Consider the following 27457-nt stretch of genomic DNA (forward strand, 5'->3'; position numbering starts at 1 on the left):
AATTCCCTCCGGAGCAACTAAAAGGGGTCAATATTTAGGTTTTGTTAGGTCTAAAGTGTCTCAGAGCGTTCAGTGGGAATGGGGTGGGTTTAAAATCCCATTTTCTCATGGTGCAGAACCATTAAAATTCCCGAGAATCTTGGCTGTGAGGGATTCTATAAATACCCAGGGATTATTTATCCATAAAAAAGCCTAAGCTTGGATCTGTGCAAAACACAGGAATATTTTTGGGTTTGAACTGCTGGGGTTTTTTTCCAGTCTCCAAAGAGGGTGGGGAAGGTTTGGAAGAGTTTTTCGGTGGGAATGGAGTTGCTTCCAAGCTATCCAAGGTCAAACTGCTCAAAGTGCTGGTGGAAAAGAGGGATCAGCTTTTACTCCTCAGTGGAATCTGAGTCTCCTGAGTTTCCTGGCTGGAAGGGAAGTGACCCCTCCTCCAGCTCTGGATCCAACATCCAGAGGAAGTCATGGAGCCCCTCTGGAGCCAGGCTGGGAGAGCTGGGAATGTTCCCCTGGAGAGGAGAAGGATCCAGGGAGAGCTGGGAATGTTCTCCTGGAGAAGGGAAGGATCCAGGGAGAGCTCAGAGCCCCTTGCAGGGCCTGAAGGGGCTCCAGGAGAGCTGGAGAGGGACTGGGGACAAGGGATGGAGGGACAGGAGCCAGGGAATGGCTCCCAGTGCCAGAGGGCAGGGATGGATGGGAGATTGGGAATTGGGAATTGCTGGCTGGGCTGGAATTGCCAGAGCAGCTGTGGCTGCCCCTGGATCCCTGGAATGTTCCAGGCCAGGCTGGACATTGGGACTGGAGCAGCCTGGGACAGTGGGAGCTGTCCCTGTGGTGGAACAAAATGATCTCTAAAGTCCCTTCCAACAGAATTCTGGGACTCCATGAATTTATATATTTATATATATTTTTATGGCTATTAAAACCCCAAACACTAAGATTCAGCTCACATTTTTTGGATGTAGAATGTGCTGAATTGTGGCAGTTTTACAGGGGATGTATCCAGCAGGAATTTTTCATCTCTGAGGCATTGGATTTACCTTGGGATAGTCCTTTTTATCCCTGTTTTATCCTTTTTATCCCACCTTCCATCTGCTGCCGTGCCCATAAAGCACCTGGATGATCATTAACATTTAAATGAGCAGTGCTGAGGATTTGGGGCTTTTTGCTGATGTCAAAGCTCATCCTTAAAAAGAGCCCCACAGCTGCTTTCATTCCTGGAAGCTGGAAAAAAACATATCCATGTGCCTGGAGTCTTCTCTTTTGGAGCCGGGAATGGCTCCCACAGGGAATTTTGGGAATACCAGGATGAGCTCCAGGAACTGGGACAGTGTGGGATGGCCTTGGGAAGGGGATGGAGGAACGGTGGAGATCTCCAGGAGCTCAGGGCCTGCCGGGCCATGGAGAGCAGTGGAAATCCCGGCAAATCCCATGTCCTGGTTCCTGGATACTCCGGCACTGCAAATTTTCAGCTTTAAAAACAAGGAAATCGTTATCTGGCTGTTTGGGAGAGCAAGAAGAGTTTTCCGTGGGTGTTGCAACAATTCCCAGATTTTCCCTCAAGCTCTTCCAGACTATTCCAGACCTGTGACTGATCCTGTTTGAAGGGATCAGCCCAGGTCTGGAGCAGCATGGAAGAGCTCTTCCCATCCTGCAAGAGGAGTTCCAGAAGCTGGAAGCGCTTTAAAGCAAGAAAAAGAAACCCAAATTCAACTAAAAGTGGATTCGTACCTTCATTGATCGATGAACCTCTCATCGGCTTCCAGCCCCGAAAGTTTAACAGGATCGTGCTTCATCCAGAAAATGTTATATGGAAAAAGCAGGACCAGGACATCTGGGATAATCCTCGGATATGTAAACACCGGGAGAGGTGTTGGGAGAGCTGCTGGAAAATAGGGAGAATATTCAGCTTTTTGGTTGTGTTTAATTGGAACCGTTCAGTGTGAGAAGTGGCTCCGGAGGTGCTCAGGTCTCAGCAGCATTTTGTGATTATTCCTCCTTCCCTGAATGGGCTGGAATGGGTGATCCCATTGGAAGTGGGAGCTTTTCCATGTGGTGCTGTTCAGATGGGAGCGGTGACCCCTCCGGAGGCAGGAGGTGGTAGGAAAACCACGTAGAAGGGATTTGTGGATTTGTCCAAATTTGTGCTGGGAGTTGTCCTTGGAAGCCAACACAAGAAAGTTCTGGAGCGCCTGGAGTGAATCCAGAGGAATCCACGGAGCTGCTCCAGGGCTGGAGCCCCTCTGGAGCCAGGCTGGGAGAGCTGGGAATGTTCACCTGGAGAAGGGAAGGATCCAGGGAGAGCTCAGAGCCCCTTGCAGGGCCTGAAGGGGTTCCAGGAGAGCTGGAGAGGGACTGGGGACAAGGGATGGAGGGACAGGACCCAGGGAATGGCTCCCAGTGCCAGAGGGCAGGGATGGATGGGAGATTGGGAATTGGGAATTGCTGGCTGGGCTGGAATTCCCAGATTTGCTGTGGCTGTCCCTGGATCCCTGGCAGTGCCCAAGGCCAGGCTGGACATTGGGGCTGGACATTGGGACAGTGGGAGCTGTTCCTGCCATGGATTGGGTGAGTGGGATCATCCCTTAAATCCATTCCAACCCAAACCATCCCAGAATTCCATGATCCTGTGCCACTGGGTGGAAGTTGTCCCACCAGAGTCTCCCTTGCTGACGCTGAGCCCTTTCTCCAGCTCGTTCGGATCTTGGGAATTGCGTTGTTGCATTTATTGATATTTTATCCATTGCAAGCAATAATTGTTGCTTCCAAATCCATCCTCCAGCTGCTCCAACCAAATCCAGTTCCAGGAGCACAAGTTGTTGCCCTGGGAAGAGTAAATAACACATTAAAAATGGAGAGCTTAAGTCTTTATCCTGTCCCCGTGTGGTAAAAGGGAGGTCGTTTGTCTCACCGCTGGAATTATTCCTGATTTATGCCGGGAGCGCCCGGCTCAGTAATTCCTACAGATAAATTAATTGTGTGTGATATTCCCAAGCATCCAAACAAACATCTCGGTGATTAATTGGGATTTATGCCTCAGTGAAACAATGGGAAGGTTCTGCTCTCTTTGCAGCACCGGGATAAATCATCTCCGGGGTTTCGGGATGTGTTTTGCTGGGATCGTGTGGAAGCGGGATTGAACTCTGGCACAGCAGGGCTGGGATCTGGGATCTTCCACTGGAAATGGAAGTTTGATGTGTGTGTGAGGGGGGAAAAACAACCAGGAGTGCCAGTTTATAAAAGTCAGGAGATGTTTTCCCTCTCCCCTGCCAACTGAGTGCGATCGGAGATGCTTTTCCATTATTCCTTGACTTTAAAGGGATGTAAATTTTCCTGTGGAATAACAATTACCTTTGGAAGGGTGACAAAGCCCATTGCCAGTGCCATGATGGATAATGGGAGCACCGGAGCAACAAGAGGAGAGGTGATTTAGGGTCACCTGGAGGCACAGTGGGAGAGGCTCCAAGGAGCGCGAGCCAAGCGCCGCCGGCGCTGCCAGGTCGGAGATGAATCCTTCAGGAAAACTGGCAGGTCCTGAGTGTCTGGATCAGGAGCAGCCTGGGAAGCTCCTCACAGGGCTCCAGTGATGGAGAAACTGGGGAGAAACGGAACCGGAGTGGCGGTTCTAAATTCTCGTGTTTTTATTGCAGGCAGCTGTCTCGGGTAATTAATTTTATTAATTCACTAAATTCTAAGCTGGAGGTTGTTATCCTTCTCTCTCGTGCCCATTCCCATTGCTGCCATGATGTTCCAGGAGCTTGGATGATGAGTGGAAACATTACCAGTTTCCTCCTGAGGTAATTTCATGGAATTCTGGAATGGTTTGGGTTGGAAGGGACTTTAAATCCCATCCCATTGCAGCCCCTATTTAATGAAAAGGATTTTTCAAGGTTTTGGTGATGGGCTTCGGAGAGAGGATTATCAGGGGTTGTCTAAAAGCATGGATACAACTGGATGGGGAATTTACTTAGATCGAGACAAGGAGGACCTGGAGGGGCTGGAGCAGGGCAGGGAATGGAGCTGGGAAGGGGCTGGAGAATTGCTGAGGGAGCTGGGAAGGAGCTGGAGAATTGCTGAGGGAGCTGGGAAGGGGCTGGAGAATTGCTGAGGGAGCTGGGAAGGGGCTGGAGAATTGCTGAGGGAGCTGGGAAGGGGCTGGAGAATTGCTGAGGGAGCTGGGAAGGGGCTGGAGAATTGCTGAGGGAGCTGGGAAGGGGCTGGAGAATTGCTGAGGGAGCTGGGAAGGGGCTGGAGAATTGCTGAGGGAGCTGGGAAGGGGCTGGAGAATTGCTGAGGGAGCTGGGAAGGGGCTGGAGAATTGCTGAGGGAGCTGGGAAGGGGCTGGAGAATTGCTGAGGGAACTGGGAAGGGACTGGAGAATTGCTGAGGGAGCTGGGAAGGGGCTGAGCCTGGAGCAAAGGAGGCTCAGGGGGCCCTTGTGGCTCTGCACAAGTCCCTGGCAGGAGGGGACAGCCGGGGGGGTCGGGCTCTGCTGGCAGGGAACAGGGACAGGAGGAGAGGGAACGGCCTCAGGCTGGGCCAGGGGAGGCTCAGGGTGGACAGCAGCAGGAATTTCCCCATGGAAAGGGCGCTCAGGCCTTGGAAGTGCCCAGGGAGGTTTGCAGTGCCCATCCCTGGAGGTGTCCCAGGAATTGCTGGAGGTGGCACTCGGAGCTCTGGGGACAGGGTGGGGAATGGGCACAGATTGATCCTGGAACTCTTTTCCAACCTAAATGTTCCTGGGATTCTGGGATTCAGTTAACTTTGGAATACCCAACTCCTTTTCCAGTCTAGATCCCGTTGAAGTTAATGAGAGATGATCCGCTTGCTTTTATTTATTTTTTTCCTGATTGCTCATTAATTGTGTGTAAACAGCTTGGGGTCAGCACAAGTTTGTTTATTGGGATTTATTTAAAGATTCATTTGGGTGATTCATTTCTCCTTGAGCATTTGGAGGAGATGATTTCAACCACTCCCATTTGTGCTCCTGGATCCTGACAAAATGGAGCTGGGAGCTCTCTCATTCACTTATCCAAGCTTTTCCATGAGCTCAAGTTCCCGGGAATGTGTGTCCTGCCCTGCTGAGTTTGGGCAGTGCTCAGCCCTGCCCTGCATGTCAGTAATTGTTGTGTTACGGCTGCTTTGGTAATTAGCACTCATTAGGGTTTATATTCCTAACGAACTGTGACATTATCACTGATTAATAATTACCTTCCTCAGAACTTGACTCCATGAGCAGGGCAGCACGGAGTGGGAAGGTCCCAGGCTCTGGAATGTGAGTTTGGAGCAGCACTCAAGTTCAAGGCTTCCCTTTCCCCTTTCTACATAATTTAAATATTTATTGATCTGCAGCCTTGCATTATTTTTTTATTATTATTATTTTGATATCCATCTCCTCTAGTTCAAGGCGTCCCTGCCCATGGAGTTGTTGGAATGGGATGATCCTCCAAGTCCTCTCCAAGCCAAACCATTCCAGGATTGATGGGTGGGTTTGTGAGGGGAGTTCTGCCACCAAGTGCAGGCCAAGCTGCTGGAGGGAACAATCACCTGGCAGATGCAGGAAGTTGTTCCCTATAAAAATTTGCTGAAATCATTCTCAGGAACATCAAGGGGCTGAGGCTGTGCAGATCTAAAAGGGTTTTGTGCCATTTGGCTCCAGCCCATGGAGGATCTGGGCAGAAATCCTTCTGGAGCGATCTTAACATCCGTAATGGTGAACATCCTAACGCGTCCTCTGATAAAATATGGATTTTTCTGGTGCTTTTAGCATCCAGATTTTTGGATCTGTGTTTTTAAGGGGGATAAGCTGAGTAGATTTCAGTATGAGGGTGAACATCCGGGTTGTGGAAGAAAATTCCAGAATGGTTTGGGTTGGAAGGGACCTTAAATCCCATCCAGTGCTACCCCTGCCATGGGCAGGGACAGCTCCCACTATCCCAGGATGCTCCAAATCCCATCCAACCTGGCTTTGGACACTTCCAGGGATCCAAAGGCAGTCACAGCTTCTCTGGACAAGACCAAAACGGGACAGAAGAAGGTTCCAGGACAATTGGATCAGGAATAGCTCTTCCCTTGTTAAGATGGAAGGGAAACCCTCAATTTCCACCATTCACTGGCAGTTCGAGTGACTGAAATGCTCCTGGGAAGCAGGAAAGTTCGGATCTGGGTGAATGTGGAATGGAATTATTGGAAAACAGGGTCAGATAAAGTGCAGGCTCCCCAGGCAGCGGGGAAGGGTGAGGGATGAGAGGATGGAAAACATCCCTGGGTTGGTTATTTGGAAGGAAAGTCTGGATTTCTGCTGGCTGTAATAGACGTGGACACACTGGATTTGAGCATTCCAAGGATTTTGTTTACTAACTCCTGATATTTGTGATTCTAATCCTGAAGGGCTCCAGCCTTGGATCTTATGTGCTGTACATGGAATTTGGTTTCCGTTGGGTTTCCATTGGATTTCCATATTCCTGGAGAGGTTTGAAATCCATGGATGCGGCACCTGGGGCAGTGGGGGATGGTTGGACTCGGTCAGCTCAGGGAATTTTCCAGCTGAAATGATTCCATGATTCTTTGGCCTCGTTACATCCGGAGATAGGAAAAGCAGGAGTGGGAGAACGTCCCAGGCTGGAGGTTTGCACATTCCATGGGAACTAAAACTGTGCCATGGGAATCTGGGTCTAGCTCTGGCTGAAACCATGAGGCACATTCCCAGAAAAGCGGGATCCAGCCCTGAACGTGCTGTGATGGTGGAAAATAACCCCCAGCCTCCCAGGAAACCCACGGAGATCTGGATTCTTCCAAAAAGCTTTGATCCCACGGGGAGATTTGAAGGAATCTTTTGCCTCTCTCAAATCCTCCTTCCTCGGGGGGCACGGGGAGGTTTATGGGTGAGCAGAGGAGGGTGGAGCATCCTTTGGGAAGATCCTGTCCTGGATGTGTGGATGGATGCCCGTGGAATGTGGGTACCTGTCCCTGCCAGAGAAGGGATGGGGAATTCTCCTGTGCTGGGATATCATCCCTGCATCCCCTCCTCTGTTCCGTAATAGAATCGTGGAATCCAGAATGTCCCGAGCAGGAGGGACCCACAGGGATCACGGATCCAGCTCCAGGCCCTGCCCACACCCCCCAACAACCCCAGCCTGGGAATCCCTGGCAGCGCTGTCCAAACCCTCCTGGAGCTCCGGCAGCCTCGGGAATGTCACCATTCCCTGGGGAGCCTGGGCAGTGCCAGCACCCTCTGGAATAGTGGAAACTTTCCCTGATATCCAAGCTAACCCTTCCTGACTCAGCTGAGTCCTTCATGGATCTCTTCCTGGGAGCTTTCCGAGCTGCATCTCTATTGTAAACGTCAGGCAGCATTTCCTTCGGGGAGGAAACCCAGGCAAACACGAGTTGGGATCACATTTCCTCCTCATCCGGACTTGTTCAGCCTCGTCTGGAAAATCGATGCCGTCTTCAAACACCTAAAACCCAGGACAAGATGCCTCAGGTGAAAGAGCATGGAAAGAGCATTCCTTCGGAGGGATGGATGTGGAGTGGAACAAACCCTGGCTGTCTGCAGGAGCCGCTGTCAAATGTGACAGGAGCAGAGGAGGCTCAGGGGGCCCTTGTGGCTCTGCACAAGTCCCTGGCAGGAGGGGACAGCCGGGGGGGTCGGGCTCTGCTGGCAGGGAACAGGGACAGGAGGAGAGGGAACGGCCTCAGGCTGGGCCAGGGGAGGCTCAGGGTGGACAGCAGCAGGAATTTCCCCATGGAAAGGGCGCTCAGGCCTTGGAAGTGCCCAGGGAGGTTTGCAGTGCCCATCCCTGGAATTGCTGGAGGTGGCACTCAGCCGTGTCCATTCTCCTGCCCAGCACAGAGAGGACTTGGGCTGGCCCAGGTTGGACTCTTGGACCCTGTGAAGCTCCAGAGACAACTCCAAGAGCCCCTTGGGTGGGGGTGGTTTCATCCTGTGAGCTCCCCAGGAAGTTCTGGGAGGGTGGGAGGCCCTGGCACAGGTGCCCAGAGAAGCTGTGGCCACCCCTGGATCCCTGGAAGTGTCCCAGGCCAGGCTGGATGGGATTTGGAGCAGCCTGGGACAGTGGGAGGTGTCCCTGCCGTGGCAGGGGTGGCACTGGGTGGGATTTAAGGTCCCTTCCAACCCAAACCATTCCATGATTCTATTTTCAGTGCATCCCATTCCCACATTTTGCATCTGAAAGCCACCCCAGCCCATTTGTCCTCAGAGGAATTCTTGGCATTGCTCCAGAGGGAACAAAACCTGGAATAAACCCCGCCACGGTTCTGCTTCTCCTCTGGGTGACTTCTCCCACCTGAGGAGCAGCCCAGCCCACGGATGCTGCAAGCCTGGGGTTCCCTGGGCCGCTCCCAACCTTTGGAGAATCCCAGAGTTCAGTTTGGGTGGGAAGAGACCTTAAATCCCATCCTGTGCCTCCCCCTTCCATGGGCAGGGACACTTCCACTGTCCCAGGCTGCTCCAAGCCCCAGAGTCCAACCTGGGTCCAGCCCGGTGGTGCAGCTGGAGCTGGGGGGTCCTGGGATGTCCCGAAGTGCCACCACTCGCACAGAGGGGAATTAAAGCTGCCTTTGATGTCTGATTTTTTTGCCTGCGGTTTAATATGGTTTGATCAAAGCTTTGAGCAAGAGCTTAAACCTTGATTTTTCGCCCACATCCCGCTCGGAGTGGATGGATTTTCCCATGGATGTGTGGAGAGATGTTAAACCTTTTGGATCTTGTTGTTAATATTTAACAGACACTTCTGAAATCGGCTCTAATTTAAAACTATCAAACACTTTGGGGCCCAGATAATGAGGAGGATATTAGGTAGCAATATTTTATTTTTTCTGAGCTTGCACGAAGGATTTATGCAATCATTATTTTGATTAAGGACATTTGAAAGCATCTGTGAGTATTTTTCATTCTTCGGCGCTATCTTTAGCTCTTCCAATTAATTTCCAATTCCAGGAGTCCATGGAATCTGACAGAGTTTGCTGTGCTGAGGGATGTATTAAGGACAGCTTATGATCCATTAATTAGGAATGTGTTTAAAGCCATAATCTCTGCATTTTGAAGGCATCTTCTTTCCACTCTTCCCCTTTTTATCTGGTTTTCCTCAAGTATTTTCTTTGCTGACATCAGGAGAAGGATTGGTGGCTGCTGGAAATGAAAGTTCTTGGATGCTGCTGGATTCCTCCAGCTGAGGATCCTGTCCCAAAGCTCGACCTTAAATATTTCATTTTCTGTGGCTTCGTCTTCCTTGTCTGAACTCCTTCCCTTGCCTGGGCCTTGAAGTCGGATCTGCACCAGGAATTTGTTGCTTTGCCTGGGGAAAAATGCAAAAAAACCCCGTTGAACTCATCATGGCAGGGTCTTGTCCACGTGGAAAAACATTTTGGGATGGATTTAAAGAGGGGAATGGGATTGAGAATACCCTGAGTGCCACCAGAATCTGCTCTGCGTGGAAATGACTCTGCAAATTATTTCCTGGTGGTGATACCTGGGTTGATAGGAAAATACAGAGGGATTTCTTTTATGTTTTGGTGGAAAATTCAGTGATCGGGACGGAGATCTGGAGAGGGTTGGAATCTAATTCAGGATGGAGATCTGGAAAGGGCTGGAATCTAATTCAGGATGGAGATCTGGAAAGGGCTGGAATCTAATTCAGGATGGAGATCTGGAAAGTGCTGGAATCTAATTCTGGTGTCCTCTGAGGGGACTTGCTGCATCCCTGTTCCTCAGTGAAAATTCCAGGCAGGCAGATGCCACTTCCTCATTACTCATCTGCTGGAGGTGTTCTCCATTCCAATTAAAAAATGAAAAACATTTTGAGATCATTCCCAAAGCTGATTTAAAACAAATCAGCAATCTGACAAATCCAAAGGTTAATCACCATGTTTGGGATTTGAAATTAAGTTCGGAACTTGTGGTTTTTAGAAGGGAACGGAGCTGGGGAAGGGTCTGGAGCACCAGGAAAGGCTGAAGAGCTGGGAAGGGGCTGGAGAATTCCTGAGGGAGCTGGGAAGGGGCTGGAGAATTCCTGAGGGAGCTGGGAAGGGGCTGGAGAATTGCTGAGGGAGCTGGGAAGGGGCTGGAGAATTGCTGAGGGAGCTGGGAAGCTCCCACATGGAAGGAAGAGGGAAGTTTGGGGTCTGAAATGACCAAATGACAGAAGCTCTGGAGAAGAGCTGAGCCACTGGGAGCTCCAAAAGCAGCCGGACACGAAGGAGAATCCCTCTTTGTGCCTTCATCTGCTGCCTGAGCTCTTAGGAATCGAGGAATTCCTTAATGGAAATGGAGGATTTGGAGTTCCTTGTTGGAAACTGAGGGCTAGAAAATTCCATCCAGCAAATCCATGTATTCGCCATGCCGGAGGGTTTTAATGAAAATTGGGAAAGATGGAAGGAATACACTCTTTTCCCCCCTTAACTTCCTTTTTGTATTCCCAAATCTCGGCCCCGATGCTTTAGGAGCTTGTGGTGATTCCAGCAGAGATTTCCTCTGGAAAAGCAGGGATATTGCGGATAATGTTTCCCTTGCATCCATGAGCGTATCCACGAGGAGCTGGCAGCTCCTGTCCAGCAATCCCAGCCCTTGGGAAGGCGCTGCTGGTGGACAGGGATCAGCTGTGGAATTTCTGAATGTGGAGGTCAGGCAGAGTTGGGGGAAGAATTTTGGCTGGCAAAAGTGAGATCGTTTTCCCACTCCCACAAATTTTGCATGGAAGGAGAGACTCCCTAATGGAAGTTAGTGACTAATTACCCTCTGTTAATAGGATTGGAGCTTTCCTTAGCCTTTGGAAAAGGGCTGGAAAATCGTATAAACAATAAGACCTGACCTGGCAGTGTCTGAGTGGCCAGGTGGGAGTTTATTAATTCTCCTCGTTAATTTTTATTGATTTGTTGATCGCTCATTGATGCCTATCCAAATAAATCGTGGGATGCCGAGGGGTAACTCCGCTCCGGAGCTGTTCACATCAATACCGAGCTGTTAGTTTGGATTCCGAAGGAATTGGATCCGTAGGGAGGTGATTTCTGTTGCTGCTGGACTCTGTGTCAACCCAATTCCCAATTAATATTGATATTCTCCAAAGATGGAGGAGCCTCAGTAATTGCTCAGCCCCAGCAATCTCATGGAATTGTTTCCATTCCCAATGGTTGGACACAAAGGAATGTCCAAACAGTGATCCAGGAGAAATATTGCCGTGGGAGCTGGGATCCATCAAAGAACTGGGAAAGGGAGGGACTGGCTGAGGGATGTTCTGAATCCCCAGTGCTGGGAGAGCTTGGATCATCTGCAGCATCTCCCTGGAAACTGGGCTGAACCTCTCCATAATTCCTGGAGGAATTCTCCCAAGCAGCCTGGTGGGGGTTGGTCCCACAATCCGCTGTTGGTGGTGTGGGAAGTTGGCACAGAAATCATGGAAGCAGCAAGGATCCCTCCGGATCTCTGCGGCTCTTTCCTGGCCCAGCATGGCCTGGGATTTGCTAAAATGAAGGAAAACCTCTGGTTATCTCTCCTGAGTTGGCCAAAAGTTGGGAATGGGATGATTTGTGCTATGAAAATGTGGAATTTCCCTGAAAAAAAAACTCTCAAGCATTCCAAGCTCAGTGCTCCAGGATTTCTGCACAGGAGAAAAATATTTCGGGCTGACAGAGCTCCCAGTTCTTTTCCCAATGCCAGGGCCTGAAGGAAACAGGAGTTTTTAAGGCAAATCAGATTTTCCAGTGGGTGGAATATCTTGGAATGACATTTTAAGCACCAGATGGGGCACTTAAAGCAGTTTGTGGTTGCCCCAATAAAGCACATTTGGAGCTGAAGTGGTTGGAAAGGAGGAAAGAAGGGTTAGATGGGATTTTGGGAAGGAATTCCTGGCTGGGAGGGCAGTAAAACCCTGGGATGGAATTCCCAGGGAAGCTGTGGTTGCCCATGGATCCCTGGAAGTGTCCCAGGGCAGGCTGGAGAGGCTTGGAGCAGCCTGGGATAACAGGAAGTGTCCCTGGATGTGGAATGGGATGAGCTTTGGAAGGTCCATTCCCCTCCAAACCATTCCATGATTCCAAAGGAGCCATTCCCATAAATAAATTTTGATGGAGCCTGGAAAACACAAAATCCATGTAATAAATGCCCAGCTTTGAAAAGGGAACATATTCCAATCATTCAGCTGCTCCTTCTCCTCCCAGGGCTTGACAACAGAGGTGTGAGACACTGAAGTGCAGGAAACACGGCTTTAATTCAAGAAATCATTTTATTCCCCGAAAAGAGATTTGTTTTCCTTGTTTTTCTCAGGACAGCTCTGTGTGAGCTCCCAAGAACTGCAAATTGTTGTTTAAAAAGCTGTTTATTTTCACTTAACATTCCAAAGTGGCATTTCCTTCTTCATTTGCATTCGTGGAAGGTTCGGTATTTTAAATTTCCTCTTTAATATTAAACTGTGCTTTTTTCAGGCAGCAAACTAAGCTGAGATACGTTCCACAGTCAGTGGAATTTTTGTTCTGGAGTCTAACAAGGACAGTTTTTTTTTTCTCAGGATGATGTTATCCCTGCTGCTGGAATTTGCATGGGGGTTTTGTAGCACCTGCAGCACTTCCTCCTGCTTTGGGACACCCTCAGAAATTCTATTTTTAGGGTTTTTCCTGGGCTGCTGAGGATGAAATATGGGAGGAGTGGCTGAGGGAGCTGGATGATGAGTGGAAACATTGCCACTTTTCTCCTGAGGTAATTTCATAGAATTCTGGAATGGTTTGGGTTGGAAGGGACTTTAAATCCCATCCCATTGCAGCCCCTATTTAATGAAAAGAATTTTTCAAGGTTTTGGTGATGGGCTTCAGAGAGAGGATTATCAGGAGTTGTCTAAAAGCATGGATACAACTGGATGGGGAATTCACTTAGATCGAGACAAGGAGGACCTGGAGGGGCTGGAGCAGGGCAGGGAACGGAGCTGGGAAGAGGCTGGAGAATTGCTGAGGGAGCTGGGAAGGGACTGGAGAATTGCTGAGGGAGCTGGGAAGGGGCTGGAGAATTGCTGAGGGAGCTGGGAAGGGGCTGGAGAATTGCTGAGGGAGCTGGGAAGGGGCTGAGCCTGGAGCAAAGGAGGCTCAGGGGGCCCTTGTGGCTCTGCACAAGTCCCTGGCAGGAGGGGACAGCCGGGGGGGTCGGGCTCTGCTGGCAGGGAACAGGGACAGGAGGAGAGGGAACGGCCTCAGGCTGGGCCAGGGGAGGCTCAGGGTGGACAGCAGCAGGAATTTCCCCATGGAAAGGGCGCTCAGGCCTTGGAAGTGGCCAGGGAGGTTTGCAGTGCCCATCCCTGGAGGTGTCCCAGGAATTGCTGGAGGTGGCACTCGGAGCTCTGGGAACAGGGTGGGCACCGGGCTCAGCTGGGACTCGGTGGCCTTGGAGCTCTTCCCCAACCTCAGGAATTCTGTGATGTTTAGACTGGATATTTTGGAAAATCTCTTCCCTGAATTTGTTGTCCAGGCCTGGCACAGGTACAGGGTGGAGTCCCCACCCCTGGAGGGATTCCAAATCCATGTGGATGTGGCACCTGGGGACACGGGGCACTGGTGGCCTCGGCAGTGCTGGGAAATGGTTGGATGAGCTTTTCCAAGCTTAATGCTCCCATGATTCCATGAATATCTGTCTTGAACTCATGTTAAGTGGGGAAACAGTTGGACTTAGAGGATAATCCCAGAGAATTTTCCAAGCTTCCTCTATCCCAGGCTGCTCCAGGGCTCGTTCAGCCCAGCCTTGGACGCTTCCAAGGATCCAGAGCAGCTTCTCTGGGAATTCCATCCCAGCCCCTCCCCACCCTCCCAGCCAGGAATTCCTTCCCAATATCCCATCTAAATCTCCTCTGGCACATCTTGAGAGCGTTTCCTCTCATCCTCATTTCATGTACGTGCTTTTTCCTTCAGGAGAAATCCGTGTGCTTGCTGCTGACTGTCTGGAACTGCTCCACGAGCACTTCCCGCTAAGGAAAAGAGATTTAAATGAGCTAAAAATTAAATTAATATTGAAAAAAAAATTAAATTAGTTACAAATACATTTCTAAAAGAGATTTTTACCAATCTGTGAAAATCATTTAGAATTTGACGAGGTGATTTTTTAATGTGCTTGGTTTTCATCCCTCTCTGTCTTTTCCAGTGGGGGCAAATTCCACGTTTTTTTTTCCGCGCTCCCGACGAGGTGAGATGTGTTTGCTGCCAGCCTGTGACGGTGCTGGGAAGGGTCTGGCACCGTCATCTGTTTTGTGATGGCAGGAACAACAAAGTGCTGCTTCAATTCAGGCCTCCCCTGTCGGCGATTCCTTATTTTAGCAGATTCCTTGATCCCAATCTGTGGGATGCACACGGCTCCAGGAGCACTTCAGGGATGGAGTGTGGGAAGGGTTCCCTCTATGCTCATCTCTGCAATTCCCACTAAATCAGTGGGGGGGAAAGAAAAAATGGGAAATGGCCTTTTTGTTGGGTGTAAGGGATGGATCAGCCTGGAATGTTGGGAATTAACCAAGTGTCATTCTCTGGAAATGCTGGAATAAGGGGCTGGGAGATTTGGAAGCACCGATTTCCCAGGTTGTTATTTAAGTACAAAAAGCTGAAAAAAAACCTATTCTCAGCTTCAGGCTTTCAAGCAGAAATAAGAATTGCAAGGCAGCATCTCTCAGTGACTTTATCCTCCAAAAAACCAAAGCCCAGCTTAAAAACAGCAGGAAAATCCCAAAATTCCTCTGAAACCCTGCCTGGAATTCCCAGACCAGAGGGATATTTTCTCAGTGCTGATGCTCCAGGCAATCGGATTTTTAATTCCAGGCTTGTTTGCCGGGAGGGTCCCACACGTGGTGCTGGTGGAAGTGAGGGAACCCACATTATCCTGGGATTTCTTCTGGGAGAAAGACGAGCCAAAAATCCATAAATCCACTCATGGCACCAGGCATGGAGAAGAGCAGCTCCTCTCCCAGAGCTGAGGCAGCTGAACTCTGGATGAGGGAAGGAAAGAGCAGGAGTTAAATCAGGAAATAAATTCCTGCGGGAGCACCGAGGGAATTATCCCTAATTGTTTGCCTGGGCAGGGACGCACGGGCACGACCCGGCGGCCGCGGATCTTTGGGAGACCTTTGCTCCTGCGGAAATGGCAGGAATTGGCCTTGCAGGGATGTGTCCGGGCCTCAGCTGAGGGAAAAAGAGGCAGAATTCCCACAGGGAATGAGTGTGGAGCAGGAAAAGGGGTTCCTGATGCTTTGTTTACTCCCACAACTCCCTAAAATGGGATTTCATCCCAGCGAGGGTTGGCGGCTTCCTCCAAGGAACGAGCGATAGGAGAAGAGGAAATGACCTCAGGCTGTGCCAGGGGAGGTTTAATTTGGATATTTGTAGGAATTTTCTCATGGAAAGGGCTGTCCAGCCCTGGCACAGCTGCTCAGGGCAGGGCTGGAGTCCCCATCCCTGCAGGGATTTAAAATCCCTGTGGATGTGGCACTTGGGGACGTGGGGCAGTGGTGGCCTGGGCAGGGCTGGGAATGGTTGGATTTGATGGGCTCAGGGGGTTTTTCCAACCTGGACAATTGGTTTTTCCAATTCCAGGACACAAAGAGTCTGGAATGTCAGCAGGGTTGCTCTGGGCTGCCGGATAAATTATGAAGGGCAAATTAAAGCTGATGAAAAGTGAGTAGGGAAGGTGTTGAATCATTCCCATGTTTTAAGGAAGCATTTCCTTCTCTGACTTTCCTAGAACATTCCCATTAAATGAGTTTTCGCAGGGGACATTCTGTATTTCTGCTCCTGCAATGAGCTGAGGGTGAGACAGCCCCGGTTTCAGTGGGAGCCTCTGGATTTTCCAGGCATGGAGAACTTCAGTATCCCAGTGCTTCCCAAGGAAATGAGCTGGAGAGGGACAGGACCCAGGGAATGGCTCCCAGTGCCAGAGGGCAGGGATGGATGGGAGATTGGGAATTGGGAATTGCTGGCTGGGCTGGAATTCCCAGATTTGCTGTGGCTGCCCCTGGATCCCTGGCAGTGCCCAAGGCCGGGTTGGATGAGGCTTGGAGCAGCCTGGGACAGCGGGAGGTGTCCCTGCCCATGGAATGGGATGGGTGATCTTCAAGTTTCCTTACAGAACCATTCCATGACTTCCCATTCTCATCCCAAATCCACGTCTGAGGAGCTCTCCTGGCGTTTTCCCCATCCCTCTCTGAACTCCAGCAGTTTTTAACACCTGCCCAGCAGCAGGAGCAATAACCAGCAGCGCGAGGACTTGTAAAGGGTGGGAAAAAAGCCATAAATCCATCTGTTCCTGGAAAAAACAGCACTGGAACAGCCCAAACTCAACACACCCAGCACTGCTGAGCTTTGTAGTGTCAAAATTAGGTCAGGCCTAATTCTGTGGCAGCAGCGCTGGGAAAGCAGCAGCGGGATTTGATTATCCGGGAGCCTTGGGATGGCAGTGCCATCAGTCACAGAGCTCCACAAACACCGGGATAGGCGGGAATATTGAGGAAAGTGGAAAAAAATCAGCCCCAAATGGGATAAAAGATGACTTTGTCCTGTTTGGTGGGAAAGTTCTGCCCGGGATCATCTCAGAGGATGGTGCCCGATAAATATTCCCACGGGCATCAGGTGAAAGCAGGTGAGAAATATTTGGGAATGATACGGAGTGATCCAGGAACGGCACAACTGGTTTGGAATCGGGTCAGCTGAAGGTTTCCTCTCTTGGGCACCTGGAATTTGGCTCAGCTTGGAGCCAAAATGAAGAATTTCTCTGAAAACGGAATATTTGTTTAATAGAAGTGACTTGTGTAACATCTGATTTTCCCCAAAGAAAAAAACCCACTTAGAGAAAAAATATAAAAAGCTGTTTCCATAATCCGTTTATTTGTGGACAGAGCCTCACCTCCAGCTGGAAAAATAGCCCCAAATCCCAAATTAGCTGCAGTAAAATGCTCCAAATTCTGCATTGATGAGGGCAGTGCATTCCCGTGGCAATACCTCAGAGATTCCTGGTCATTCCATTTGCAGTTTAGGAGAATTAAGAGCTGGGATAATATGGGAAAAGTGAATTCTGAGAGTAGCAAGTGCCTGCAATTACTTTAAATCTCTTTCTTCAGAAAACCCCATTATTTCCTCCTTATTCCGCTGCAGAACTGCACTAAATTCACTGGGGGCTTCACTCCTGCTAATTAATTTTCCATGGAAAAGCTCCTGATGCAGAATATGGATCAGGGGGAAAGCTCATGGCTGCAGGAGGGGAGAAGGAAGGATTTGATTCGTGGCAAATCCACCCTGCATTTTCTAGCAGGTCCGTCATGGATCTCCTATTTCCCAGAAAAAAAAATCTGAATTTAATTCGGTTTTAAGGAATCTTCCATATTCCATGAATCAGGAAGATCTTAGAACCACTCAGATTGAGGGAATTTATTCCGGGATCTGAGTTCTGATGTTGGTCAGAGTTTAATTCCCTGTTTTCCAACAAGGGAAATGTCTGTGTATGGGAAACTTTTAACCAGGAAAGAGCTGTGCCAGGAGATCCTGGAACTGAATCCTGGCATGTTTTGGGATGGAAGGACCATCCAGTCCCACCCCTGGAATCCACACCTTCGCTATCCCAGGCCTTGGATGCTTCCAGGGATCCAGGGGCAGCCACAGCTGCTCTGGGAATTCCATCCCAGCCCCATCCCAGCCAGGAATTCCCAATCTCCCATCCATCCCTGCCCTCTGGCACTGGGAGCCATTCCCTGCGTCCTGTCCCTCCATCCCTTGTCCCCAGTCCCTCTCCAGGGAATGATTCCCATTCCCAGCTCCACAGATCTCCATCTCCCAGCTCCTCTTCCCATTCCAGCTGAAATGAATCCCAAAAGTCCTCTCCAACTTTCTCCCATTCTGCCAATCCAAAACACCACCTCATTCCCACTTTTCTCCAAGGATCCTGATAGCATTTTCCATAAAAAAAGATCAAGGTGAGGACCTGGAGCAGAGGAAATTCCCAGCCATTCCCAATCCATCAGCACAGCTCAGGGATCACCAAATCATCCTCAAGCTCCCAATATTTTCCCAGTGGGAGTCCAGTGAGGACTCTCCAGGCCGAGAAAACATCCAAATTCCACTGGAAATCCTTTGGATCAGGGCTTTGGATCACAGCTTCTCTGGGAAATCCATTCCAGGGTCTGCCCACCCTCAAAGCCAGGAATTCCTTCCCAATATCCCATCTAAACTAGGAATTGATGGGAAAGAGCAGCCAAGAAGGACGATGAGGAGACACAGGAAGGCAAAACTTTGCATTTTTTATGGAAAAGAGGGATCCCGTGGGGACACACAGCTCTTACAGCAGGACGAGGGGGTTGTGCTCGGATTTGTTGTTTTTACCTTTTCCTTGGACAACCTTTCCTCGCTCCAGGTCGTGCCTTGCCGGGAATGGCGCTGGGAAGGATCCACGCAGCGTTTTCCGTGTGTAATCACCAGCCAAATCCTCCTCAAATGTCACAAACAAAATCAATGCTAAGTTGATATTATTTTAATGGATGAAATCCCTGGAGGCAGCTTTCAGAAGGAGCTGGAATGAATATTCCTGCAGGAAATAGGGAGGTGACATTTCATAATTATGGGATGTCTCCTGAACCATAAGATTTTTCACTTAAAAGAAGAAGAATATTTGTTATTTCCCTTGATCTCCTCTTAAAGCAGTGTTTTCCTTGGAGATAATAACACCCAGGAGGGCGTTTTTCCTCTCCTGTTCCTTCCCAAATTTAATGGATTCAGGAGAGTGGCACAGCCACTAAAATGAAGGACACTTCAGCCGTGATTTGGAGTTATATGAATATAACATGAATAAAAATGGAATATTAATGGAATATGGATTTAAAAGGATGTTGGAATAATGTTGCTGACTACTCTAATTTGATCCCAGGTTTGATGAGCCGTGCTGAACCCTCGTTTACCTTTCTGCTCCCTGGCTCTGCCTCAGCATTCCCGTATTTTGGAATTTGTGGCTTGGGAGGTGATGGAAGTGCCGGTGGTGACTCAGAGCCCTGGAAATGGCAGAACAAAGAGCACATTCCATGTCCTTGGGATGTTGAACTCCCGAGGAGTGTGGAGGGGGATCAGCATTCCTAGGAATTTCAGGAAAAAATAAGCACACCAAGTGTTAGTGCGGCTGCTCTGCTCGGAAAAATAACCATAATCAGGAATTAACGGATTTTTCCCAGGTCAGAGTGTGACACGTGGTCCTGATTCCCAGCCAAGGACATTCCTGTCCTTCCAGGACTCTCATGGGAAGAGCCACATGCATCTATGGGACAAGGGATTCATGGAATCCCAGAAGGGTTTGGATTGGAATGGATCTTCCACCCCTGCCATGGGCTGGGACACCTTCTTCTATCCCAGGTTGTTCCAAACAACTTTATTCCATCATTGCCTTGGACTTGGAATAATTGGGAGCACTTTTGGCTCATAAAACTACCTGGAGCAGGGGTGTGTTGGTCTTTGTGAAACCTTCTGGAAATGTGGAGGGGGAAAATTCTTGGGGCTTTGGAACTCGGGATGTGGTGGCTGGAAGAGCAGAGCTTGCTGGAGGCTTTTCTGGAATGATGGCTTCAAGCTGAGCGTGAGGTTGGATGGGATATTGGGAAGGAATTCCTGGCTGGGAGGGTGGGGAGACCCTGGAGTAGAAGTCCCAAAGAAGGTGTGACTGTCTCTGGATCCCTGGAAGTGTCCGAGGCCGGGTTTGGATGGGGCTTGGAACAATCAGGGATACTGGAGTGTGCTGGGTTGGAATGAGATGGGATTTAAAACCCTTCCAACCCAAACCTTTCCATGTTTCTGTGGAGGAAACATCCACTTCCTGCTCCTCCTCTGCCTTTTCTGCCTCCTTGGCTTGAGCCTCATTTTCTCCAGCCTGTGGAGATCCAGGCTCAAAAATCTGGAATTCTGGGATGAATCCCAGGCTTTTGGATCCAGATCCCACTATATGCTGTGTCCACAGGGAGCTGTGTGTGGGCTGGACCGGGAATGCCATGGTGAGAGGGGTCTGAAGGGATTCCAGGGCCCTGCATCCCGGGAATTCCATGTGGATCTCAGCAGAGGGATTGCAGAACGATCAGAGAAGCAGGATTGGTGAGATGGGCAGCACGGAGAGCTGGAAAAGCAGCCTTGGGAAGGGGATCCAGCTGTTGCAAGGGGCTTGGGGAGAAGTTTTGAGGCTCTTCCATGGGGAATGGGGCTGGGAGCTCAATGGCATCACATGGATGAACAGAAAAGATGGAATTCCAGGTGTTTAAATCCCACACAATTCCATTTTATCCTCTGTGCTCTTTAGTTTTTGTGGTTTTACTTGGGCCTGTAAATCAGCTTCCTTCTCCTATCGACCCACTCCCTGGAAATTGTCATAGCTGTGAATTTCACAGCTCCGTAGCGAAGTTGTGGAGCTGGGAATGTCCTTTGGAGACCCGTGGAAGCGGAGCTGGGATTTATGCAGGTGTAAGAACAGGAATGTCGTGGTTTCCTTACGCTTACAACGTGTAAAGCTGAGTAATTCCTGTACTACAGGTTGTACCAACAAGGAAATTAAAGTAAGGTTCCGCCTGACCTTAACTCCTGCTCCAAATTCTGATCCCGCTGACAGCGACAGGATTTGGAAAGGAAGCAGCAGCATCAGTGCCACTGTTTCTCCTGCTTAATTTTCCTGCTTTAATTAAGTCTTTTCATTTGCATAACGAGTGTGATAATGCTTTTAGGAAGATATAGAGTAAAAACAATAATGCCGAGTTCATTTTGGAAATGGAAACAAAAAAATTGGAATGCAAGTGGGAGGTGCTGAAGGTTTCATTCGGGGGATTGCCAGGGATTAATGAAAACCATGGAAATCTCTTGTGGGGCTGGGTATGTGCTGAGTAAACAAAGAGTATCTGTGTGGGGGAGATACTCAGTGCTGGTTCCAGGGCTGGGGTGGCCTGGGATGAGCTTGCTTGGTCGGATCATTGAAAACACCAAAGTAGGTTCAATTCCCTTAGGAGCTGGACTCAATCCTTGTGGTTTTTCCAACCCAGAACGTTCAATAATCCCATGATCCACATGGTTCCAATCCCGTTTCTCTCCTGGCCTTGCAGCCTCCCAGCTCAGGGCCTGGTCCAGGGGTGGAGTGGTCTGGGATGGGCTCGGTTGGTTGGATCATGGAGCTGAGGATGCCAAGGTCACGTTTGACTTCCTTAAGAGCTGGACTTGATCCTTGTGGATTTTTTTCCAACCCAGAACATCCAATAATCCCATGATCCACGTGGTTCTCGTCCTGTTTCTCTCCTGGCCTTGCAGCCTCCCCAGCTCAGGGCCAGCCCCAGGAGCGGGGCTTTTTGGGATGGGCTTGGTTGGTTGGATCATGGAGCTGAGGATGCCAAGGTCACGTTTGACTTCCTTAAGAGCTGGACTTGATCCTTGTGGATTTCTTTCCAACCCAGAACGTCCAATAATCCCATGATCCATCTGGTTCTGATCCCGTTTCTCTCCTGGCCTTGCAGCCTCCCAGCTCAGGGCCTGCCCCAGGAGCGGGGTTTTTTGGGATGGGCTCGGTTGGTTGGATTGTGGAGCTGAGCATGTCAAGGTCGCATTTGATTCCCTAAAGAGTTGGATTTGATCTTTATGGGATTCTTCCCGCTTGGAACACCCCACAGTTCGGTGATCCATGTGACTCATCATGTTTCTCTGCTGGCCTTGCAGCCCCTCCAGCTCAGGGCCAGCCCCAGGAGCGGGGTTTTTTGGGATGGGCTCGGTTGGTTGGATCATGGAGCTGAGGATGCCAAGGTCACGTTTGACTTCCTTAAGAGCTGGACTTGATCCTTGTGGATTTCTTTCCAACCCAGAACGTCCAATAATCCCATGATCCATGTGGTTCTCATCCCATTTCTCTGCTGGCCTTGCAGCCCCTCCAGCTCAGGGCCAGCCCCAGGAGCGGGGTTTTTTGGGATGGGCTCGGTTGGTTGGATCATGGAGCTGAGAGCTCCGTGGTCAGGTTTGATTCCCTTAAGGACGCAATCCTTGTGAGTCCCTCCCGGCTCTGACTATCCCGTGATCCCGTGATCCGTCTGGTTCTGATCCCGTTTCTCTGCTGGCCTTGCAGCCCCTCCCACGGTGCGGATCGTGCACTCGGGCCTGGCCTGCAACATCGAGGAGGAGCGCTACTCCGAGAGGGTCTACACCATCCGCGAGGGAGAGACCCTGGAGCTCACCTGCCTGGTCACCGGCCACCCCCGGCCACAGGTGAGTCCCTGACCACTTTGTCCCCCTCAGACCTCCCAGGAGTTGGGGTCACCTTCATCTCACTGGGCAAGATCCAACGGGATCCAGGTGGGGGATCCATCCCGGCTGTCGTTGGGTGGATGTTGGGTGTTCCAGAGGAGCAGCGGGAATGTTGATGAGTTATTTTGGGAAAATCTGGTGTTAAAGTCAGCAATATTGCGCTTTAAAATCCTGGTGTGCTCCATTTCCATGGAGGCTGGTTAAAGAGAAGGAAAAGGATTATAAGGGTGACAATTGCTGGATAAAAATCCTTAAAGTTGTCCGGTTATCTGGGATCTTCACATCCCAGTCCACAAAAATCCAGCTGGAGCTCTGGATGAGAGAACAGCTGGAGCAGCGACACCCAAGAGCTTGGGAAAGACTCCCTGTTCACCTGGATCTGGATGTCATGGAACCTCCGGTGTTGCAGCTGGATAAACCAGAATTAGCTGGGAATAAATCCGCTTTTCCCAGGTCTTACCTTATTTTATCAAGCTCAAGACTTTTGGCAATTTGTGCTGCACCTCCCTGGTGTGACCCCCTTGGGCCAGGACACCTCGTTAATCAGTTATTTTTAATTAGGATAATCACCAGGGATTTCCTCTCCAAGGTGATGAATTAAACCCTCTGCTCTTGGAATTGCAGGGACAGGGAATTCTCTGGGAGACCTTCAGTGTGAGCTCCTCCAGGAAGGAGGGGTTTGCTGTTGCTCTGCTCTTTATTCCATGATTGTTCCCAATTTAAGGAGAAGATTTAAAGCTTAAAGCAGTGGAAGTTTATTCTGTGCTGGTTTAGGGCGGGTGTTTCCAGTATTCCAATTTTTTCCTGATTTTTCCACAGGATGCTCTCAGGTTTGGGTTGCAAATTGCACGGAAATTGTTTCCCAGCTGCTGTTTGATCAGATGCTGGGGGATGAGGTTATAAAATATGGAACTGTGCATTCCAAGAATGCTTTCACACTTCCACGTTTCTCAATTTTTTTCCAATTATTCTTGGCGTGGAAACTCCTTTTCGTTTATACTCTGGAAGAATGCAACAAACCTGGACTGGGAATTTGTAAAATCACAGAATCATGGAATGGTTTGGGTTGGAAAGCAGATTAAAAATCAACTGGTGCAAACTCCTGCCATGGACAGGGATATTTTCCACTCCAAGCCTTGAACATTCCCAGGGATTTCTAATCTCTAGGATTTGAGGCTGCCTGTGATGGTTCTGGGAGGAGAAATGAATTAATGGGAAAAAAAATCCATTTTTTTTTTCCCCCTTCTATCCTGTCATTCCTCCTTCCTGCTTTACCAAAGCAAACATTTATCCCTTTTTTGTCTTTCCAACATTTGTTCTTTTAACTTTGGGATCAATGGATGTGGTTCTTTGGGATCTGATGACTCGGGGATGTCTCTGATCTGCTCCAGGTCATCCTTGCAGCGATTCCACCCTGGAGGGGCCTCCCTTTGAACACAAATCTTCAGATTTATCAAATCTTCCCATTTTTTCAGCTCTCTTTGCTGCCTTTCCCACCACGTGCCCCAAAATTTTCCCTGGGATTATTTCCAGGCAGGGAAAGTCCTGTGTTCAGAGTGGTGGTTGCACTTCCCAATTCCTGGAAATTTTCAGGAATTTCTCCTCTAAATTTTCATGGAGTCTTCTCAGCATCAATGAGGATTTTTGGGAGGAATAACACAAGGCTGTGGGGATTATAGGAAAGAAGGAGAATTACAAATAATTGCTCTGTTAATCCCAAAAATTCACCTCACTCCTAATTAAATACAAGACTCAGCACCCCGACACATCCTTGAATGCCTGCTCGTTATCCATGGAGTTGTTTTGAGATGTTCCATGTGATTATTATTTATTATTCCTGATTCCTCACCTTCGGAATGCGCCATTAGTTGCCATAGAAATATTTTTCCTGGCTGGAATTTTTAAAACACTTTATCCCCGCTCAGGTGAGGTGAATCTCCTTTTTTTTCCCACAAGTTGTGGCCGTCAGGAGAGGTTGGTTTGGTTTTTGGATAAAATCCTGCAAAGTCTGGAGCAGGATCACCCTGGGGACCTGTTCTTTTTCCAGATTTTATCCAGGATCCAGGGGCTGGGCTGTCCCTGCTCTCCAGCTCCAAAGGGATGTGCCAGGATATCCAAAGGCCACTTATCCCTGGATACAAATGAGGGATTTCCAGGATTGAGTAGCTAGGAGGTGACACTTTATCCCCACGGGTGACAATCTCCTGCCCAACCTCAAGGAATGTATTTTTTCCTGGTTTTCCTTGGGAATTCTCTCCTGTGCTGGCAGGTCCAGTCATTGGAAAGAAAAACTTTGACTTTGCAAAGTGAGGAATGACATTTGGATCATGGGGAGCAGGGGAAGAAGCGTCTGATGAGCAGGGTTTGGCTGGGATTTTGTATTCCTGGTTTTCCACTGAAAAATGGATGGGAAATTCCTGACAGGAGGGTGTATCCAGGCTTCTTTTCCCAAATAACAGTGGGAAATGGCTTCAGGTTGTGCCAGGGGAGGTTTACGTTGGAGACAAGGAAAAGTTTAACGGAAAAGGTTTCCCTGGGGCAGAGGTGGAGTCCCAATCCCTGAAGGGATTTAAAATCCACGTGGATGTGGCACTTGGGGACATGGATCAGCGGTGGCCTTGGAAGTGCTGGGAAATTGTTGGACTCGATCTTGGACGGCTTTTCCAATCCCAGTGATTCCAGGAGTTTGCAAAGACCTTGTTTGTCAGCCCAACCTCCCCCTCCTCGGGGTTTGCTTTCCTCTGGCTGTGATTTTTCCCGTGGTTCACCTCCAAGTGCTGTCCCACCTTGGGTGGGATGATCCAGTGGTGCATTCCAAGCGGGAAAACGTGCAGAGCTGACAGGGGACAGTGTCCAAGTCCTCCCCCAGTCCTTCCCCGTGCCGAAAGGTGACCTCTGGCCCTCCCATCACGTCCCTCCCTCTTCCAGGTGCTGCCTCCCCACTCCTGTCCCCTGTCATTCCCGAGGCTCGGGAGGCAGCAGCTGCCAGTGCCACACGTCATTCCAACCATCTGGAAGCTGAACGCTCCGGGATTTTTTTCCTATTTTGAGGTTGCAACACATCTTAACGAGATCCCACCTCCTCCTCACATCCTCCTGCCGCCCTTCTCCCAGGCAGTGCCATCGGAGCACATCCCTTTCTCCCGGAAAAATCCAGGAGTGCTCTCGGTGCTGCTGGGGTGTGAAGAGTGTGCCGGATCCGTGGCTTTCCCGGGAAGCAAAGCAGGGGAGGATCTGCTTTTAGGAGCCCTGGAATTTCTCCCTGCCTCTGTTTGGTTGTGTTTTCTTCCCACTTGTAGGAGTTGGGTGCTGTGCTGATGCCACGGAGCCGGCAGGAGCTGCTCCCCTTGGAGCTGCCAGGAGATCCTGGCGGCTTCCTGGGATTCTGAGCCCGGAGCAGAGCCAGGGAAATGCTGCTCCAGGGGACTGTGGGCCTGGAAAAACACATCCTGCCTGCTGGGAATTGGGGTGGCCAAAGGGGGTGACCCAAGAGGCACGGAGCAGGGAATTGTTGGGGTTGGGAGGGGCCTTGAAGCTCCCATTTATATATAAATATGTCGATAAATAAGGAATCCATGGAATTGTGGAATCATGGAATGGTTTAATCCCATCCAGTGCTACTCCCTGTCAGGAACAGGGACTCCTCTCTCTACCCCAGGTTGCTCCATCCTGGACTTGGACACTTCCAGGGATCCAGGGGCAGCCACAGCTCCCCTGGGAAATTCCATCCCAGCCCCTCCCCATCCTCCCAGCCAGGAATTCCTTCCCAATATCCCAACTAAACATATTCCCTGTCAGTTTAAAGCCATTCCCCATTTTCCTGTCACTGATAAACTCCTTGGAAAGCACCGAGCCCTCCCCACGAACAGACCCAGGTAACGGCGGCGCGTTATCAAAACCCGTCATTATTTTAAACAAATCCCCCTAATTACAATCGGTGATTAACGAAGCCTCCTCCAGCACTGCAGGGCAGGATCCTGCCTTCTCCTTATTAACACCTGGAAAGGAAAAATCCCCATTCCCGGGCACTCCATCCATCCAAACAAAAGCAGCATTCCCGAAGAGCCCACAAGGAAAACCCCACATTCTGTTCTCTTGGATCCAGCGAGACACGGGAGGCTCCTCCGAGGCGGAGCTGGAGCCGCGTTTTTGATTTTAATGGATAAGAATTCCTGTCGAGCGCCGAGGCAGCCGAGGGAAGGGGGGTGGGGGGTCCCTCACACGGGAGCAGCTGTTTTCCCACCCCGCTCCGCAGCTCCTTGGAGCAGTAATTGGAGCCTTGTTAGGAAAATTGATGCTGATTCCATCTGACACTCCTCAGTTCACGGGAAGACTTTACAAATGTTCACTGAGCACCTGACAAAACCCAGCCTGACTCATGACTAAATTAGCCTGGATTTTATGCTGGGGAAAAAAAAAACCACCCAAAAAACCCTTTCCTAAATGTTTGACTGGATAAAGCTCCCGTTTAGCAAGGAAAAATGTTTCCATCCTGCTCCGGCACGAGCAGCAATCTGTGATTAAGCTTTACATGACGTTTGTGCCGCTCGGAGGAGTTTATTTGATGTTTTCTCCCCCGAGTTCAGCACCTGAATTCACACCTCTGCAGAGCTCTGCAGGGCTCCGAGCCTGCCCTGCTCCGTCTGCCAGGAGGGAGGAGCGGGAAATGTGCCAAGAAATCCAGGACAGGAATCACAGCATCCACAGCACGGAGTAAGGGACTCCTGGAGCTGCACCGGGATCCTTGGGAATGAGCTGCTGGTGCCTCTGAGCACATCCTGAGCTCTGATCCTGGATCATCTTTAACGTCCCTTCTGTCCCAAACCATTCCATGATTCCAGGGGTTTGCGAGCTGATAAAAGGAATGAAATGCCTCAGTTGTTTTATCCTGAATGATCTGAAAAACAGAACCAGTTTTCCTGTTTCCAGGTGGCCGCTGTCTCTCCACGAGGAATGTGTTTGCAGGTTCCTAAAAAGGGCTTGGAAGTGCTGAGGGAAGGAGGTCAAATCCAGATAAAAAGATGTTCAATCCAAAGAGGTTAAATCCAGAAAAAAAGCAGCAGCAGAGAAGGGAAGTTTGGGCTCTGATCCCACTCCCTCAATCGGGAATATCGAGGCCGGACTTGTTACAGCCTCAGCAATCCTTGGGGTGAGCCTGGAGGGAATCTCATGGAGCTGGGAATGACAT

The 27457-nt window shown here is 49.8% G+C and overlaps 1 protein-coding gene across 1 annotated transcript in view; it reads left to right on the forward strand.

The window, feature by feature from the left end:
* MDGA2 (MAM domain containing glycosylphosphatidylinositol anchor 2) overlaps positions 1-27457 on the forward strand; it is a 220014-nt gene that overhangs the window by 61360 nt on the left and 131197 nt on the right. Inside the window, exon 6 of the mRNA XM_058855841.1 lies at positions 22091-22230. Within this exon, the coding sequence (XP_058711824.1) occupies positions 22091-22230 (140 nt within the window). The remainder of the gene's footprint in view (positions 1-22090; positions 22231-27457) is intronic.

This window comes from Poecile atricapillus, chromosome 1, assembly GCF_030490865.1.
Source record: "Poecile atricapillus isolate bPoeAtr1 chromosome 1, bPoeAtr1.hap1, whole genome shotgun sequence".
Lineage (NCBI taxonomy): Eukaryota > Metazoa > Chordata > Aves > Passeriformes > Paridae > Poecile > Poecile atricapillus.